Genomic DNA, 20,207 nt, shown 5'->3' with positions numbered 1-20,207 from the left:
TTATTAAGTCAAAGTGCTAGGCTGAATAATTTTCAATAAGCCTTCTAGTACAAGAATTATTTATGGTCCTTACTTGGCTGGATTCTTCTTGGGGTAAGAATGTGAAATCTTTCATCATCCCCAGAGCCAACAGAAATGACTTTTGGAGAAGGGAAATGGAAAAAAATAAGAAAAAAAGGAGACCCCTGTTCTTGTCATGACTTTGCCATGAAGCATCTAGGGAGCCTTGGGCAAACCATTTGATCATTTTTTAAATTGAAGTGTAGTTGATTTACAACACTGGGTTACTCTCAAGTGTTCAGTAAGGTGACTGAGTTAGTATATACACATACACATATATAGTATACATAGTATATATACAGAAATATATATACACATGCATACAATCTTTTTCAGATTCTTTCCCTTTATAGAACATTACAAGACATTGAGCACAGTTCCCTGTGCTATACAATAGGTCCTTGCTGGTTATCTATTTTATATACAGTAGTGTCTTAATCCTAAACCCCTAATTTATCCTTCCCCCACACTTTCCCCCTCTGGTAACTGTAAATTTGTTTGCAAAGTCTGTGAATCTATTTCTGTTTTGTAAATAAGTTCCTTTGATCGTTTTTTTTTTTTTTTAGATTCCACATATAAGTGATATCATGTGAGACTTATCTTTCTCAGACTTACTTCACTTAGAATGATAATCTCTAGATCTATCCATGTTGCTGCCAGTGGCATTATTTCATTCCTTTTTATGGTCAATTAACATTCCACTAGGCATAACACATACATCTCCTGTATCCATTCATCTGCTCATGGACACTTAGGTTGTTTCAAAGTCTTGGCTATTATGAATAATAGTGCTCTTATGAACACTGGGGGATGATCATTCTTGCTCACACTTTCCTCTTTAATGAGACATGGGGGTCACACTACATGAGCTCTATAATCATGAGACGTCAAGCGCTGCCACCTCTCTCCACCTCTCTGGTACACAAGGAGTAGCTCTCCAGAGGCAGGACACCTTGGGTTCAAAATCTGTCTGATCCATGTATCTGCCTGCATGACCATGGACAAATCACTTAACCTTTCAATGCCCCAGTTTCCTCGTTGGTTAAACACCTGTAATGCCTACCTCTCAGGGTTGCTTAAAGGATGAAGAGAGACAAAGTACCTACAGAGGTTGTGCTTGCTCATGCCAAGTGCTCCATGCGTGGTGGCAGCTGTTACTGAACCAGGACAGGAAGGCTAGATACAAGGGGGCACACTGGCAGCTCCACCTGAAGATAAACCTTCAGATCAATGGCTTCCAGAAACAGTGTCACTCACAATGGCCATCAGATGGCCTCCCCTTGGTACATTTAAGTGGCTATGAACACATATTTAATTATGATACATTTTACAACGCATAAAAGTCCCAGTCAGATGGCCTCTTGACGAGCTCCAGTTCAGAGGACATGTGCTGGCAACCAGCCTCGTGATCTTGAAGGTTCTCTCCAACCCCAATATACAAGATCTAAAGGCCTCACTTCACAGGAGGATGCTTTTATCAGAGGCTTCATGGCCCTGCTGGGAGAGGCACCCCTGAGGCCCACTACTCAGGCAGTGACCACCCATGGGTAACCACAGGCTAGTCCTGCCCAGCCCTCCATTAGCTACTTTTGGTTCCCAATTCGGGTAACTAAGGTTTGTGACTGCATTTGTATGTCTCAGTTTATCTAGAGTGCAATAATCGTGATCACCTGACTAGGAATTAGGTAAAAGATAACCGTGAAAATAACAATTATATCTCAATTTATCAATATCAGGACAATGTACAAAATAAGACCTAGGAAATACTTCTCAAGTTCTTTATTTTCCACCCTCTTTTTGCTGGGCTTCCTTCTTTCCCTTCCTCTTCCATCAATAGTGCCCAGAACAGAAATCCACAGACTACGACCTACAGGCCAAATCCAGCCCAGAGCCACACACGGCACTTGTCCATGGTTCATCCATGGTGGCTTCTGGGCTACAGGGACAGAATCGAGTAGTTACGGACCCCAAGCCTAGAATTATTTACATTCTGGTCCTTTGCAGAAAGAGTTTGGTGACCCACAGCCCAGAACGCAGCTCGTTCCTAGGAGGCAGCTAAAAACTGCTTGTTTGAATAAATGATCATGATCAGCACTTCATTCAACATCCAGCAAATATTTGCTAAATGCTTCTAAGCATCCGGCACTCTGCCAGCTTCCGGAAACACAGTGACCTTGGACGATGATGGTGAGGGTGACAGTCATGTGGTCGTGGTGCAGACAGTTTAGCAAGGAAAGACAGAAAATGCCCATCCAAACGGTTCCTTATTTACCGTTGTGATGAGTGTTTATGAAGGAAACAGGGCACTGGGGGAGTTTATAACAGGAAGCCTGGATCCCATCTCAGAAGCATTCTCTGAGTAACCTCCACTTCATCTGAGCAGAGATCTGAACGTGGATTTCTTGGCTTTGAACTGTCAGGGAAAGTGAGGGGTCCCGGACGCCCCATGAAATGCAAAGGGGTTTCAGTCTATTTTTTCAGTCTGTGCTTCCTCCATCCAGCCCTCTAGCTACGAGTGCAAGGAACGCAGACTGTAACAGAGCGTAAGACACCCAATTTCTCAGTCCTCAAACGGCAATGCTAAGCAAATAAATAATTGAAAAACCAACGATGTGAAAGTCATAAGCAGCATTCGCTTGTTAGAGACCAAATACCAACGCATGACTGAGAGACCGTCCTGCCATCAGCGCTGGTTCTTTAAGCACAGAAAACTGGCCTAAATTGAGTAACATTCATTTTCACACTTGGGGGGAAGATTTGATGGAACGTAAACAGATAGCCTGCGGCCTCGGTGTGCTGCCAGCTGTCACGGAGGTTTGAGGTTTCTCAGTGCGGCCTGTCAAGGTTGATCGAGTGGCTTAAGCACTTGCACGCTCTGCTTTCCAAAGCCAGCGAGGCTCAGTGGGCCACTCAGGCATTCGCTGGGAACGTGACTCATCCCCACCCTGAAAACTGGCAGGTCTCTCCAGAGAAGGTGAGGTGAGGAAGGATGCACAGGAGCCGGAAAAGCTGCTGCAGAATCAATGCATCTCCTATCACCGATTATCCCGCAGAGCTCTGTTGGCTGAACTGAGACTTATTCTTCTGTGTCTTTAGAGGAAATATAGGTCCAGAGAGGTGAAGCATCTAACGTCAGGTCACTGAGTGTGTTAGATGATGTGGCAACTGATCCAAGATTAGATGCTGGAGCCCGAGCCTATAAAACCACTGCTTTTTATTTATTTATTTTTATAATGATTTTTATTTTTTCCGTGATAGCTGATTTACAGGGTTCTGTCAATTTTCTAATGGAACTAGAGACTCTCACACTAAGTGAAGTAAGTCAGAAAGAGAAAGACAAATACCGTATGATATCACTTATGCCTGGAATCCAATATATGGCACAAATGCTCCTTTCCACAGAAAAGGAACTCATGGGCATGGAAAACCACTGCTTTTTAGAATCGCACGGTCCTACTACATGTAGAGGTCATCTAAAAGTCATCGCCTTACAAGGACAATCAGTTAATTTAGGACAAGAAAATTTTCTTTGTTTAAGAGATGCACCTTGGCGGGCTTAGTGGACAATTCCTTCCCCTTTGCCAGGAGCTGATCTGTGTAGTGTCTGGTATGGACTACGGGCTGTCAGTGAGCACATGGCCAGTTGCTACAAAGACTTTAATAAGCCACAGCCAGCTCGCATCTCCAACACACCAGGGCAGAGTAAAAGGGAAGGAGTCAGGGAGGAAGTCAATATATGTGAGGACACAGAAAGCATTTTCTTTTCTGTCTTTTTCTTTTCTTTTTTTTTGGGGGGGGGGATGGCATGCAGCAGCTTGATGTGGGATCTCAACTCCCAGACCAGTGATTAAACCCGGGCCACAGCGGTGAAAGCACTGTGTCCTGACCCCTAGACCACTAGGGAACTCCCTATAATAGTAATTTCCATGAAAAAGACTACTCATCCCCTTACCCGGATATCTTGCCACTTGAAAAAAAGGAAGGAAGGAAGGTAGAGGCCAAAAAAAGAGGATAACCTGGGATAGCTTCCAACATGACTGGGAGACCCTGGGCTCAAAAGGACATTTTTTTTTTTTGCCTTTTTTAGGGTGCACTTGTGGCATATGGAGGTTCCCAGGCCAGGGGCTGAATCAGAGCTGCAGCTGCCGGCTTACACTACAGCCACAGCAACACAGGATCTGAGCGGTGTCTGTGACCTTACACCACAGCTCTTGGCAACGCTAGATCCTTAACCCACTGAGCAAGGCCAGGGACTGAACCTGCGTCCACATGGATGCTAGTCAGATGCGTTTCTGCTGAGCCACGATAGGAGCATCAGTATCAAGGACATTTTGATACTGATGCTCCACAAAGAGATTTGAAGCCTATTGTTACAGGAGTTTCCCCCTTTTACTCATTCCCTCACTAAACCTTTATTGAGTGCTGGGTACAGAAAGATCCAAAGAGTTTTAATGAGGGTTGGGAATGGATGCTGGTCAGGAACGCCTGTAGTCCTCCCATCTAGTGGAGGAGATCCATGCAAAGGAATGGGGCCCGTGGAGGATGGAGGTGCGGTAGGTGCTGTAGCAGGGGCTTCGCACTGAGTCAGGAGCTGCAAGCACTGACAGCCGCACAGAGCAGGAGGGAACCCAGGGCATCGTCATGCGACAGCATCTAACCTCTTCTTCCTCATGAAGCCTGAGAGAAACCCACAGCATGATACGATGAAACCCAATGAGGATTCAGATCAAGCTCCTTACACTCTATGTGGGTCAAGAGAATTAATGCCTATGTCAGTGCAATGTCTGCTTCGTGGTTCACACAAGCCCTGAGAGGACATACAAAAACCAGAGGGCTTTTCTTTTAGGAAATTATTTCTGTCTCTTTACATTCTATAAGAAAATCAAAGTACCTAAAAATAAAAGATTCAAGGGTACAATGATGATTATAAGACACACTGAAAACGGTAAATTACTATCATTTTGAAAAGAGAATGGCCCCACACTTTTTTGGGGGGGCTGTTCATTTTTAAACCCGTGGGGATTATAAGGGAAATCAAATTTTATAGATTAGTCGCGCCCCATTTACATCCATTACTAGTTAATTTAAACAAATAAATGAATGTTCAAAAAAATCTTCTTTTTTTTCCTGGAGAGGGACATTTAACAGCCAGACTCTCACTTGCATAGACTTCAGTTTAACCAAATATGCTGAACCTGTGGGGCTTAAAGAATCCCAGGGGGTGGGGGTGGGGGTTAAATTTATGGCCATCCTGTAACACGACTGGGCTTTATCCTGGAGTAACACAAGTGTGCCAGGGCTAACCAGCCACCCGCCTCCCAAGCATGTAAATAAGATCATCAATCAAGTATCCCTAATCTGTATTTTATTTTGAGCTTTCTGACCTACTAATAATGCAAGTTCTTCAGAGTCACCCACTTTCAGAAAGAAAACTGTTAAAAAAAGGTTTTACTTACTGAGAAGACAGAACTAAGAATGACATTCCTGGGGCACTGCCTTTAGTGGACGGTGGCTGTGTGGTGGTGTGTGTGGTGTGTGGAGACAAATAAGTGAATGGGAAAACCAGGAATCTCAGCAAGTAAGAAGCTAAAGGACCAAGAAGCCCCAGTGTCACACAGCCAGATCCAAAAAGAAATTGTTAGATGCCCTATTTTTAAGGAGAAATTTGGCTGCCAACGTATTTGGAAAAACAAGCAAAACCAGAAAACAAACGCACATTTTTTAATTCCTACAAAGAGCACAATGCAACACCATGAGATGCTAGGGAAAAACATTCCTCAGAGTCATCACACTCCTGAATGCCTCACTCCCGGTGACTTCTAATCAGACACATCTCATGACCCAGAGGAGCTCAATGATCCTGCTGAAGGCTCGTTTCAACTCGTAGCGCTGAGTGGTAACAACCCAGGCAGTCCACCCAGGCCTTCCTCAGGCTCCAGCTCGAAAGCAGAGCTCAGCCTTTGAAGGAAAACTACTCTGGGCAGCAGAGAATTTAAAAATCAGGTGAGGAAGAACATCCCCCTCCCGTTAGCTGAGAGAGTTTACCAAGACCTCCCGACGGCTCAGACTGCAAGGGCGCCCTGGCCAGGCTTGGACTTGGACTTGGTGCTTCAACCTGAACGCTGAGCAAAAAAGTCAACACATGGTGTCCTCTGCCTTCCCTTTCCCTCTAACTTTTCCATCGGCCAAGGCGGTTGTCAGGGGTGTTCCAACTTAGCCTTAGCTCTTGGTAGGTGCGATCCAGAGAAGTCGCTACTATGTGCCACACAGGCAGTCTTGCCTTTCTCTTAGCCAAGTGTCAGAACCTCAAGAGGCTCCTTTGAAAAGGATGGTTTCTCTTGAGTGTGTGAGGTTTATCCTTATGATTACTAGGCCTGGGAAAAGTCTTCTAATAATAGAGTTTCTACAAGAATATACAGGTAACGGAGCACATTAATAACTGTGAAGAGAGACAGTACTTGATGCCTGCCATTCTGTGCCCATGTGCTAAAAGGCGAACCTGACAAAGAGCTCTGCCCACTGGCAGCCCCCTGGGTATGTGTGCACCTTGGTTAGGCCTGCTCACTTCGCTGCGGGCCACACCCTGAGATGACTCAACAAGCTCAAACCATAACTGGTTATCTAATCCCAACGCCTCCTGCTTTTTTATGAGGAAAGGATGATCACACATCTAGTGGCTCTAATCAGACTTCTTTCTCTCTCTCTTACTGTCATTATTCAATTGGTCACCAAGTCCTACTAATGTGTCACTTGTCTATTTGTCCCCTACCCTCCATTACTGCATTAGTTCAGGACTGCTACCTGTCTTGCCCAGATACTAGTAGGCTGTTAACTTGTCTCCTTGCGTTCATACATTTCTCTTCTTCTGTGTCTCCCTAACTAGCTTCTCAAAATAAAAGCCTTGCAAACATTAAAATCATAAATACACTTGAAAACATAGGTGAACATGTTTAAAATCTTGGAGTGGAAAAAGCATTTCTAAACCTGACATCAAACCCAGAAGGCACAAATACAGACACTTTAAAAATCTGCTGTAAGAGAAAGGACATATTCAAAGATTTAAAAAATATTTAAAACTATATATGATGGGGGACATGCTAATTTCCTTCATATACAAAGAGTTCATCCGACTCGCTAAGAAAAAAAATTTGTACATTTGAAATAACATCTCAAGTCCATCTCTTGGCCACACTAAGAGAGGGAAAAACTAATGCAAATAATTTTAAAGCCATGAGGAAGGCACAGAGTGTCCTGCAAAGATGAGGTACTGGATTGGTTAGATATCACTGTCAGCAAAACCGCTTCAAATGCCCTGCTGAGAAGCAATTACATCACACGTCAACACGGAGGCACCTTTCAGCAGCTGAAAAATGCCCCTGGACTCTCTTGTTTATGCCTTTGGAACATAGCCGAGCATGTCTGCACAGAACACATCATTCCCTGTAAAGCTGGAAGGGCCTCTTTGCCTGCATTATTGATGTTTTAGCTTTGAGCCAGAAGGTTAAAGTCTTTGGGAACATTTCTGAACTCGCATAACACCAAAGCCCATTAGTTCTTCAGCACACCCTGGGCTGGGAGGCCAGAGCAAATGCTCATCAGATGAAACTCACCGACTTTTCCATTTTGACCTGAACTAGGTGACAAAATAACATCCCCTGGCAAGAAGGCAGAGTATCAGCAGAGTGGCATTGCTGACATAACTCCCACAAAGCTCTTTCCTCTACCTAGGCATCCGATCACCCCAACTTAAGGTGTCAAACTCCTAAGAGCAAATCATACAGATGACTCATGTTTCAGACAAAAGCTCAGATGAAACGGTAAATCTGAGAAGCAGTAGCACCCACAAGAAAAATAGATGTTGTTACAAAAGTGAACAATTCAAGATGCTTACATAGCTTCCTACGAGAGTCTGGAGCAAAGGCCAACTCACTTACTTGAGACTGCAAAGGAATCTGACGCAAAAGCTCTCGACTGCATGAGTGTCTGTCTGCCAAGACAGAATTTGAAAAGTGAAGCTGAGACTTGACTGCTCCACTGGAGTACAATCCTGAGTAAAGTTGGGAAAAACAAAGGAGTTGAACCCCAACAAACACTTCTGGAAATTAGAAAATTGAACCAATTATTTCCCAGCCTAGAAAATGCAGAGCTGTATTGAGGGACCCAAGCCTAAGAATACCACCGTTACATCACGGGCGGCCAGTGTCTGACACATGACTTGTTGTTCGAACGGTCTTTAGTTCGCGACGCCGTAAATGTTGTTGAGATGTCTCAGTGTTGTTGAGGATTATGATATGGAAATGAGGTCAATTTTCTGAACAGTCTTCTAAAAAACAAAGACAGATTTTTTACATTTCTGACTTGGACAGTGAATTTGCAGAAAACTGAACCTTAATCGATGAATTTTCAAAACCCATTGGCTTCTGGTGAAATTAGGAAAATGCTCTCCCAATAAATCTAGAGGCACGGGAAGCCTTTTTCTTCCTGGCTCAAATGGGCTCAATGTTCCTGGAAGCAAGCATCACGGATGGAGACACGTGCAATGACCATTTAGATGGCTTCGTGCTGCCGGGGGTGGCCAGTCCAGAACTGCCCCATCTAAGTGAGCTCGAAATGAGACAGAAGAGCTAATCCTACTGCAGGCCCCTTCCCTTTCCATGGAGAAAAGGAACTGTGCCTTTCTCCACGTGGTGAGTGCCAGGAAACGCTGCTGCCTTGCTGTTCCTTGGAGGGTGTTATGGAGCAACTGAAACTGTAGGTCAGAAGGTCAGAATAAACGTGACTGAAAGAATACATACCAAGCCCGGCTTTGTCTCTGCAGACCTAGGAGGGCCTCGTCTGTGGCCCAAGAGCTTACATGCTAACTTAACAAAACTCAAGCAGCACAAAACCTGCTCCAAGCTAAAGGGGTTCTCTGCTCAGCCCTCAGTTTTGAAAAGCACCAGGGAGAAAGAAGAGCGGAGACTCACTCTGGGAAGCGTAGAGCCCCTCCGCTGCTCTGTCTTCGTGCCCGTTGTACTCCCGGCTGGACAGCTGTCTGTTGGCGGTCTCTAGCCGATCTGTGCACAGAGAAGAAACGGTGACAAAGAAATGCCTCGGAATCCTCCTCCAACCAAGAAATGACCTGGGTGCTGAGGACGAGATGCCTAGGCAGGAACCCCAAACTGAACAACGCCTGGCTGGGGAGGAACAAGACATTCCAAAGCATCCAAAGAAAAGTCTTCAGATGCCACACTGGGCCTTTATGCAATACAATGCCATGGTATACACCGTGGCAGGCAGCTTAGAACGGGGTCCTGAAAGGCCAGCGATGTCCTCGCAAAGGGGATGAGTCCCCTTGGCCTCAAACCCAGCCCTTGGCTAACCTTGACTTTATGCTCTCTATAGCTGGGAAGCAAAAAGTTAAAAATAACAGCTAAATAAATACCAAAAAAACAGGGCAAGACGACCTAATGGATGAAGATTCTACTCAGTGAGTTCTAGGTTTGCTCATATTATTTGGTCACCCTTCATTTCTCCAATTAAATAATTCAGCCTAACAATTCTTCATGAAATGCATATGATACCTTAAGACAAAGGGTTACAGTAATAGAAAAGGCAGGGTCCAGCTACAGACTTTCAATACACTGAGTATTTGACATGAGTGAACTGAAAAAAAAAAAATGGCTTGGCCGACTGAAAGTGAAGTCCATTGCATGGGTCAAATCATTCTGCACGTTAGAGGTTTCCAAGATCCTGCAACAGGGGGCTCCCAGCTTTCAGGAAGTTGATATATATCTAGTCTTTCCACAACTGTGGGTTTTTTTTCTCTCCAAGAGGGATATGTGTCTAGCTCTATCTTCCATGCTACACTGAGCCAGTGCGAGGTGTTGACTTTCAAAGGATGCTATCAAATGCCTCAGCTTGATGCGGCAAAGGTTGTGCATGCAACACTGGCCTTTTCAGACATTCCCATTCACAACACGAGTCATGTTAAGTACTTTTAAAACAAGACGGAGTCGCAAGCATCCTCCCTGCCTTTCAAGGACTCGTGCCCAGGGGTCATGTCTCAGGCTCAGGGCTGCCACCTACAATCGACAAGGCGAAAAGAACATCTCTGCTCTTTGGTGTCCCTTCCCCAAGGGGTTCAAATCCACGAGGTTATCTAGTACAACCTGGACCTGAAGCTACACGGAGGGTTTAGGTAGAGAAAAACGTGAGTGAACTTGACGTACCTCGGAGGTCTCTGTTGAAATCATGGAGTCTTCGAATCTCGCCTTCGAGTTTGTTTCTCATCGCCTTGTCCAGTGACTCTCGCTTGGTGGTAGACTTGACCAGGCTCTCATAGGCTTCTGAGATTCTCTGAAGTTCTTTTTCAAACTGGAAGAAAGAAGTGGCATGAATGTGGGACTTCCGACTTCTCACCCATGCCTTAGCTTCCACTGATGCCTGGACGTTCCACGTGGGAAAGGCTGTACCGTCCAGGTAGCCTTTCTGTATCTCGAGTCTGTCCACCACTCCCCTCACGGCCCCAAGGGCTAAGTTAGGATGCTGTGAATGACAGGCTCACAAGTCTGGCAGGACCATCTGATATGACCTTGTAATAGTCCCTCTGTACAAATATCAGGAATGAGAGAATTTAAAAGAGCTCCAAACACCTATATTTTGAATGGCAATTTATAATTATTATTATTTTCTTAGTTTAACAGAAGGAAAATATTAAAGTACAGGAAAACGAAAAGACTCCAACTAGAACCCAAATTTCCCAATTCCAAGTACAGTGCTTTTCCCGAGACCCTCCTACCCATCCCCAAAGGAACACAGAATCCACACAGAGAGAGGCTTCATCACTCAGTCTTGCTACCCTTTTGTCTATGAAATTATCTATATAAAAGACTAATGGATTTTGTATCTAATTGTAAATCAGTGTACCACAGAAACCTCTTTACATGAGGGAGTCAAAAGACATGGGATAAAAACCATTTATTTTTTTTCCCTAAATTGAGAGCTATAACCGAGAGCCTTTAATCTACAGCATATGCAAATCTATAACAAGTAGCTGTAGCTGTCAAAACAGAGTCTAATATAATAGTACATTTTGCAGTAGATATTGATAAATCCTATTTTATTGTTATGTAACATAAATGAAAGCAAAGAGTAAAAAGTGCCTGCAAATCTGGTTACCAAAGTTGGACTCAGAGGCCAAGCAGCAGGGTTGAAAACACCAGCGCCCCTCCCTGGGCACCAAGAGACCTGCAACATTTTTGGTCCCCCCACAGGAGAGCAATGGCAACACAAGCTGGGCCCTGCAACTGCCTGAATTCCCGTTGCCCAGATCAGTCCCCGCTGAGATCCTATAAACATTGCACATCCTAACAGATACCTCTTGCAACATATTATGATCTGGGTGCCGAGGAAACAGACATAAGACAATTTCTGCTCTTTGGGGGCTCACAGCCTAGAGCTGGCCTGCAGGCCTATATGCATCTATGATGCAATGTGACAAGGGGTATGTAGTTTAATGCTATGGAAACCTAGAGACAGTCATTAATTTTGCAGGGGTGAGAGGGGGTTTCTTTAAAAAAAAGATTTCAGAGAAAAATGCCATTTAAAATGAGTCCTGGGGTAAAACAGGAGTTGGCCAGGCAGAAAAGGCCAAAGGGCTTTGGCATTCTAGGCAGAAGACAGGGCATGAGCCAAGACAGGGCCACGAAGGAACGTGTGTGTCTCTGACACCACAGGGCATCTGGGGAGAGGAGCAAGGGGCAAGCGGCCGGAGCAAGAGCCAAAAGGAAGGACTTGACGGCCAAAGAGAACCATGGGGGTGGAAGGGTCGGGGAGGGGAGGGCAGCGTAATATCATCTGAGCCTTTACAGAGGTCACACTAAAAGACGGGCCAGGGGTGGCCTGTAGGGAGTGAAGCCAGGAGAACGGAGTCCAGGTAAGAAGCTAAACAGTTCAATGACAGATGACAAGGACGTGAACTTGGACAACTAAATGGACAAATTCCCAAGACACTGAAGACTGGGATCGATAGGTCTCTGCGACTGGTCCGGATGGTTAAGGGAGAAAGAAATCAAAGACAACACATTCAGACCTCAGAGGCTGGAGCCATGAAACTTAACCATGATAAGTGATGATAAGAGAAAAAGGTTTACTAAAGAAAGAGAACCAGCCTGGTTTTGGAGAATCCACGTCTGAAGTGCCTGCAGGACAATGTGGCAAGGATTTCCATCTAGCAGCAAAGATACAGGTCTGAACGTGGGGAGAGGAGTTGTGTCCCTGCGAACAGTTGACAGAAGTCACAAGTGGAGAGCGGGAGTTCCCGTTATGGCTCAGATGGAAATGAACCTGACTAGGATCCAAGAGGATGCAGGTTTGATCCCCGGCCTCTTGTAGTGGGTCAAGGATTCGGCATTGCCGCAGGCTACAGCGTAGGTTGAGGATGCGACCTGGATCTGGCGTTGCTGTGGCTGTGGTGGAGGCTGGGAGCTGTAGCTCTGATTTAACCCCTGGCCTGGGAACTTCCACATGCCTTGGATGCGGTCCTAAAAAGCAAAACAACGACAACAACAAAAACACAAGTCTCCTAAAGACAGATCTCGGCCCTGATAAACTCCACCTGGTCCTGGATTCTTTACTTTCACTAGAAGACCTTCCATCTTTACCATAAAGGGAAACCGCAGGCTCCCGATGACAGCAGCGTTTACTGCCTCAGATACGGACAGACAAGAACTTGGACAGGGTCACGTGCTTGTGGCCGCTGAGAGACAGAGGAGCAGGGTCTTCATTCAGAACAAGGTACGTCCTGTGAGACAGGACAGCTGCAACGGGGGAGGCCGATGTGTCCCCTACAGTGTGGTTGGGGGCCGGGGGGGGGGGAGGGGCAGGTGGAACCACGACTAAATGTAGGATGTTGACATGATAAGATTCTGATGCAATGTAAGCAAAAATTTCTTTTCTTTTCCTTCTTGGGGCCCCGTCTGTGGCATATATAAGTTCCCAGGCTAGGGGGTCGATTCAGAACTGCAGCTGCCAGCCTACACCACAGCCCCAGCAACGGGGGATCAGAGCCGTGACCTACACCGCACCTTGCGGCAACATCATATCCTTCACCAACCAAGAGAGGCCAGGGATTGAACCTGCATCCAAACGGAGACTATGTCAGGTTCTTAACCCGATGAGCCACAGTGGGAACTCCAGGATTTTTAACTCCCTTTCCCAGAAGTCTACCCAGTAGTGAGCATCTCTTCTCTGGAAGCATTCAAGCAAAAACTGAACCTTTCAGAGACATGAAAAACCTCCTTTCAGAGACATGAAACAAGGGTTCTTAAGGAGTGAGAAACTGGACTAGAATCAGAATTTTTTTGGTTTTTTGGGTTTTTTTTTGTTGTTTTTTTTTTTGGGTTTTTTTGTTTGTTTGTTTGTTTTGTCTTTTTGCCTTTTTTAGGGCTGCTCCCACGGCATATGGAGGTTCCCAGGCTAGGGATCGAATCGGAGCTGTAGCCGCTGGCCTACACCAGAGCCACAGCAACGCCAGATCTGAACCGAGTCTGCAACCTACACCATAGCTCACGGCAACACCAAATCCTTAACCCACTGAGCAAGGCCAGGGATCGAACCCGCAACCTCATGGTTCCTAGTTGGATTCGTTAACCACTGCGCCATGACGGGAACTCCCTAAAATCAGAATTTTAAGTCTAAAGCTCTGTGGTTTCTGACTGCACACTCCCTCTGCAAAAGAACCATATCTGTACACCCCTGGATCCAGAACATCTTAAGTCCTCCCTTGTAGAAATGAAAGATGGCTTTTTTTTTTTTTTTTTTTTTTTTTGCTGCACCCATGGCATGCAAAAGTTCCTGGGCCAGAAATCGAACGTGTGCCACAGACTTGACAGTGCTGGGTCCTTAGCCTGCTGTGCCACCAGGGAACTCCAGAGTGGCTTTGATATAAAAACTGTCTAGGCCAGTTGGTCTGAGGGTGATCCTATGCAGAGGATACTGGGTTTGCCTTCACGGCTCCCATCCTCCCTTCCAGCCTAGATGTCAGCGAGTTCCTAGGCCAGGCTGCAAGCGCCCCTGATATCCCAGAGAAGCACTCTGTGGCCCAGAAACGGAACACGAAGCACCTGGGCAAGGGGCCCTGAGAAAATCCCAGCCCGTCCCAGCTCTAGAGACAGGCCTGTTCCCTGTGCACCTTTTCAGGTGCAGCTCAGAGACCTACAGGATCAGAGACAGGCCTGCTGTCCAAGCCTCAGACCACCCATGACAGCCACCACTGCTTTGCTGACAAAAGAAGGGGGTCTAGAGCAAGCCCAAGGGGGACCGAAAATATGTTAGCCTTTCCCTTCAAACGTCCATTGACACCCTGATGGCTCCTCAGGGTCAACCCGCTGAACAGCCCACAGTCTGGTCCTGCTGGAAATTCCGTCCATTAATTATGTTTTGGGGAAACTGGGAGGAAAAAGAAGCAAAACGAGTGGCCAAAAGGAAATAATGAAAAACCACAGCTCTTTCAGGGGGTTGCGGGCCATCCTTCCAACACTAACGGCGATAATCCCCCCCGCCGCGCCTCTCTGCAAACAGGGTCTTCATTTCTAAGCGGTGCTCGGGCAGCCTGAGAGTCAGTCCTCGTTTCCTGCTGGGTTCCTGGCACAGGGCGCACAGGCTAAGCCCTGCAATTAAAAATTCATCTATTTTTGGTTCTGCCCTGACGAAGCTCTGCGAGTGCTCCCGAGGCTTTGAGGAAGGATTCCAGAATGGACATTCCTGCCGGCACAGGGCAACCACAGCCTATGAAGCAGCAGGTGGCTCCACCCCAGGCAGAAGTTATCCTCACCGAGGAGTAAAGTAACCTCATCCCACAGGCCTCCACCCAGACCTGCGCTTAAGTAGCTCCGGAGACACACAGGGCAGTGAGGTGGATGCCGAGGGACCGCCTGGACGAGGAGGACCTCGAGAGCATCCGCCGTCAAAGTTAAGTCACGGATTTCATTTGCTCTGCTGTCTCTTGTCCCTGCTGCTGAGAAAAGCTATGGAGCCAGTGATAAATATGATGAGTGTCCATCAAATCTGAGTTTGTTGTTGCTGCTGTTGTTTTGGGGGGAAGCACGACCACAGCTTTCACAAGTTCACTGGCCAGGAATCAAACCCAAGCCACAACAGCAACCCAAGCTGCTGCAGTGACAAAGCTGGATCCTTAACCCACTGAGCCACCAGGGAATTCTGAAATCTGAGTTTTTAAATTGACAATTACATTTTGACATATGACAGAAGAATGACAGGTACTATTTATAGAGCCACTCGTAATATTCAAGAGACTAAAGGAGTTTGGGATTCCAGAAGGGATACACCTTTTAATTTTTCTCCTTTTTCCAAAGTCACCAAAATGCTATTGGCCACAAAGTTTAAGAATCATTCATTCCCTGTGCCTGGAGACTGAGTCACTGGGAGGCTGCTTCTGGTTCTCAGAATAGAAATGGGCATCCACAACAACAAAGATGTACATTATAGGCCACTAAAAAATACACCTTAATGAAAAAGTCGGAGTGCCCGTCGTGGCGTAGTGGAAACAAATCCGACTAGGAACCATGAGGTTGCAGGTTCGATCCCTGGACTTGCTCAGTGGGTTAAGGATCTGGTGTTGCCATGAGCTGTGGTATAGGTTGCAGACATGGCTCGGATCCTGCGTTGCTGTGGCTCTGGTGTAGGCCGGCAGCTACAGCTCCGATTCGATCTCTAGCCTCCATATGCCGCAGGTGTGGCCCTAAAAAAAAAAAAAGGCAATATAAATAAATAAATAAATAAGTCAATGAAGAATAACAAGACCTTTTAATTTCTGCATGGTCCCTGTCATTTCAAAAACATCCACAGAAATGACCGAGAACCCCACTCTGCCCCCGGGTGTGTCTGCACAGCTCCTGGATGTGTCTGCCACTGGGCTTCATCAGGGAGAAGGAAAAAATGACTAATTTCCCAGGAAGCGCTGGGCTGGCCTTCCCAATTTTCAGACTACCAGGAAAGAAGCTGCCCAGGAGGCGTCAGAGGCAAGCCTGCGCCTGAGCAGTGACTTGCAGCCACGGCCGGGAGCCAGCAGGTGTTTCCCAACTTCTAAGAGAAGCAGCCGGTTTGCTCCTGATCCTCGTTTCTTCCCTCCAGTAAAGGCAGCCAGACCTCTCCTGGCCAAGCCTGGTCTTGACTCCAGGGAGTTCAGACCCTTTTCGTGGAAGCTCCACACAAACATGCCAGGGCAGGGCCTGTCTGTGAACCTCTGCATCATTCAACGCACTGCCCAGCCTGCCGCTGCCAGCCCCCAGGGCATCAGAGGGGCTGACTGCTCAGACACCAGGACCAGCAGAAAGGCCAGGCTTTACCTGAGAGATCAGCACTGAACAGTGAACACCATGGGCCAGCCAGGAGCACGTCCTGTCATTCAGAAACAAATGGCAAGGCTTCTGTAGTCAGGTGGGTTTACATTCTTATTCTTTCTCTTTATTATTATTATTATCATCATCATTATTATCATTAGGGCTGCACCCATGGCATATGGACGTTCCCAGGCTAGGGGTCCCATCAGAGCTATAGCTGCCAGTTGACACCACAGCCACAGCAACGCAGGATCCGAGCCCCATCTGTGACCTACACCACAGCTCACAGCAACGCCATATCCTTACCCCACTGAGGAGGGCATGGGATCGGACCCTCATGGATACTAGTCCACGAAGTTCATTACTACTGAGCCACAACAGAAACTCCCTTACTCTGTCTCTACAAAAGCCTCTGACTGCCCAGGACAGAGCAGGCACCCAGACTCTTAGGAGGTGACTCCTAGCACACATGCCCCCTTGCCTCCAGAAGGGAAACTCGAGTGCCCTGTGGCTCCACCACCTGAAAACATGCTATTACTTTGCCTCCCGCCCCACCTCTTCTTTTCTACCTGTGGCATTTCAAGGCTGGCATGGGGAGGGGATGGTTACCATGAAGTCACTGCCCGTGTACAAGTTCACCCTCGCTGGATGTACTCCTGCTGACTTTGGCTTTCGGCACAAAGCCCTAAGGACAAAAGCTGTCATACATCCCAATCTTCCCATGATAACGACACAGGCTGGGATTACCCGGCATCTCCCCGCCTGGTAAGTCACAAGCATAAGGACAGAACGAAGTAACTCGCACTCTGCTCTCGGTGCCGAGACATCACGGCTTTTTGCAGAGATCGGCTAATGAACCAGACCTGAGATCCCAGCTGTAAAGGAAAAACCTGTCTCTCGACTCACTGTGTTACTCTTGGGGTCCCCGCTTCCACACTGTCCACCTGAGGGAATGCAGGTTCAGGGTCACCTCTGCTGCACTTCCTGTGGCCCCCTGACTTTCCAGTGCAGGTTTAGCTTAGGCCACGCTCCCCCTTAGGGACTGTAAACGCCTCCAAGGCAGGCCCCGTGGCATGTTTCTGTTTGTCTCCCTAAAGCCTTGCACGGTGCCTGGTATAAAAAGGCATCTAGTTAAGCACTGGCCAGTGAGTCAGTGACTCAGCGCCCCATGAGCAGGAAGGAACGGCATTCCTTCCAGAGACACACACACACCCCATCCCCGGGGCCCTGGGAGGTCAGTACCTTGTGGAGCTTGTCGGCATTGTCGTAGTAACCCTGAAGTTCCTGATGCAGCACCCGGTTCTCCTCCGTCAGGATCTCCACCATCTGCTGGGCTCGCTCCACGATCGCAAAGGCATCCGGCCCGAGCTGCTGGCTGGGGGAGGCGGCGGGCGGGGGCTGCGGGGCTGCCAGGGTCATCGGGAGCGGAAGTGGCAGGGACACGGAGTGCAGGGGCCCGCTGACGGAGGAGTTCTGGGAGGACATCGGGCTGTGCTGCTGCACGGTGGACGGGAAAGGAAGCTGGCACGGGCGGCTGCAAGGGAGCAGAAGAGCGGCGGTCAGACCCCAGGCCTGGGGCAGAGGAAGGAAGCCCAACAATTGGGCACCACGGATGGCTGCCAGCGCCAGGGTCGTCATCGACGCACGTTCCACGCTGGGCTGAGGGACGCAGCTCCAGTCCTCCACGTCACAGTGTTTAATGTGCTCTGCCTCTGAATCAGCGCTGTGCTGGTCACCCGGGGGGACAGTGGACAAGACACAAGGTCCCTGCTCTCGTGGAGCTTATGTGGGGTGGGGAGCACCACATCAAAAGATAAACAAAGCCATGTACTGCAAAGTCAAGAGCCCTCTCCAAAGAGTAAACCAGTGACAGGGGACAGGGACAGACAGAGTGGCCCGTTCTCACTGAGAGGTCAGGGAAGGGGTCTCTAAGAAGCAAGCTCAAGTTGAAGTCTGAATGGCAGACAGGAAGGAAAGAGCGTTGGGGGTGGCGGGGGATGGAGAAGTGGGAAGAGGAATATCCCGGGTGGAGGAATTGGCCTCAAGCAGGGCCTGAGGCAGGACTCAGCAGGAGCAGATCATGTGGAAGAAAGCACGTCGATACAGAGCACAGCCTGCACACGTGGGACCAGACGAGGCCAGCAGGGCCCGGCTGAGCCAAGGCCAGATCCTCTCGGACAATGAAGGGAGGGCGCAGGCAGCTGCCTCCGCTCCGGGGGGTGTGTAGATGATGCCCAGCGAGGAGGCCTGGGTGTGGCGGAGCTGAGAGCTGACCAAGGCCCACAGGGTAGTTAGTAACGGAACACAGACTGCATGGATCTGGGGTCCGTTTTATGTATGTCATGGATGTGGAGCAATAAAGTAAGGAGAATTTTAAAATTATAACATTATAATTAAATTATAGCATTATGTCAACTATACGCTTCAATAAAATTTTTTAAAAATTTAAAATAGGAATTCCCGTTGTGGCTCAGCAGGTTAAGAACCAGGCTAGTATCCATGAGGATCTGGGTTCGATCCCCGGCCTTGCTCAGTGCGTTAAGGAGCCAACGCATTGCCACAAGCTGCAAGGTCACAGATGCGGCTCAGATCCGGTGTGGCTGTGGCTGTGGCTGTGGTTGGCAGCTATAGCTCCTACTCGACCCCTCATCTGGGAACTTCCACATGTCACAGATGCAGACTTAAAAACATTTTTTTTTAAATTAATAAGTAAATAAATAAAATTACTCCAAGATTTCAGGCTTTACACAAATAACGGGGGTACCCTTTAATGAAATGGGAGCCTTGGGGAAGGAACAAATTTTGTGTGCTTAGATGTGCTGGGGCGAAGAGGTCTGGGGATCAAAAGTCTCATCTCAGCCACATCAAAAACAACAGAGAGGCGCCCCTTGATAATTCAACTCCTGGGAACCGGCTCCTACATTTGAAATCACGAGTTTCCGTCTCCCCCCTTCCTCCCCAGCGATCCCCTCCTCACGACTCTGACATTAACCTGCTTCATGAGAATCACTGGGTTTTCTTTCAGCCTAAAGCCCAGGGATCCGAACAACATCTGCAGGGATGAATGGCAAGGCCAGGCTTGGCATCCAGTCCTCCAACCATGGCAGGGACTTGGGAAAACTGGTCTTCTCGCTGACCCTTCCAATCTTTAGGTCTCAGTCTGGGAACTGGGGTTCCCAAAAATGATCAGGAACCCCCCAACTCATCAACTTTCCATATCAAAGAGTTGAGATCCTTTTACTTCATAACCGTTTCCTGTGTCACCGCCTGTTACTTGTGGCCATCCATGGCCAAAGCTCTCAGAGGTACTCCCTGTTTCCTGGGTAGGGGGTATGGGGGGGCTGTCTGCTCTTATATTTCCTTTTAAGTACATTTACTGGAATGTTTTTGGACCCTGTCAGCCTCCACGTCTCTCACTCTGTATGCGTTTCTTAGAGCCTTAAGCATCCTCTGAGTGCTGACTCCTGGCAGCTCAACGTCAAATCTAGAAGCAAATTTGCCAAGGGTCACCTTAGCCCTCCCGACAGAGGGATGCAGATGCTCCTGAAGATGACCTCACAGTGAAGCCAGCAAGTGCCACCACAGTGAGGGACCACAGGTCCTGCTCTGGTAACCAACATCAGAGCATGGCCGCGGGGCCAGAAGACAGTTTCCAGCTAGATTTCCTATGCCTTCAATCGAGGCACCCAACCATTTCAAGTTAAAACAACTGGAATCTGGGAGTTCCCTGGTGGCCAAGCAATCTGGTGTTGTCACTGCTGTGGTGCAGGTTCGATCCCTGGCCTGGGCATTTCTGCATGCCAT

General features: G+C 47.7%; 1 protein-coding gene across 12 annotated transcripts in view; it reads right to left on the bottom strand.

Moving 5' to 3' along the window:
* The window catches only part of AMOTL1 (angiomotin like 1), a 166,236-nt gene that overhangs the window by 36,608 nt on the left and 109,421 nt on the right, over positions 1-20,207 (bottom strand). For all 12 annotated transcript variants that reach the window (XM_005667237.3, XM_021062681.1, XM_021062683.1 and 9 more), the window contains 3 exons: positions 17,646-17,937; positions 10,272-10,416; positions 9,027-9,116 (listed from right to left, as the gene is read on the bottom strand). In XM_005667237.3, the coding sequence (XP_005667294.2) occupies positions 9,027-9,116; positions 10,272-10,416; positions 17,646-17,937 (527 nt within the window). The remainder of the gene's footprint in view (positions 1-9,026; positions 9,117-10,271; positions 10,417-17,645; positions 17,938-20,207) is intronic.

This window comes from Sus scrofa, chromosome 9, assembly GCF_000003025.6.
Source record: "Sus scrofa isolate TJ Tabasco breed Duroc chromosome 9, Sscrofa11.1, whole genome shotgun sequence".
Taxonomy (NCBI): Eukaryota; Metazoa; Chordata; class Mammalia; order Artiodactyla; family Suidae; genus Sus; species Sus scrofa.
Note: the sequence above shows the minus strand (reverse complement) of the source record. Positions and strands in the feature narration are given on the sequence as shown.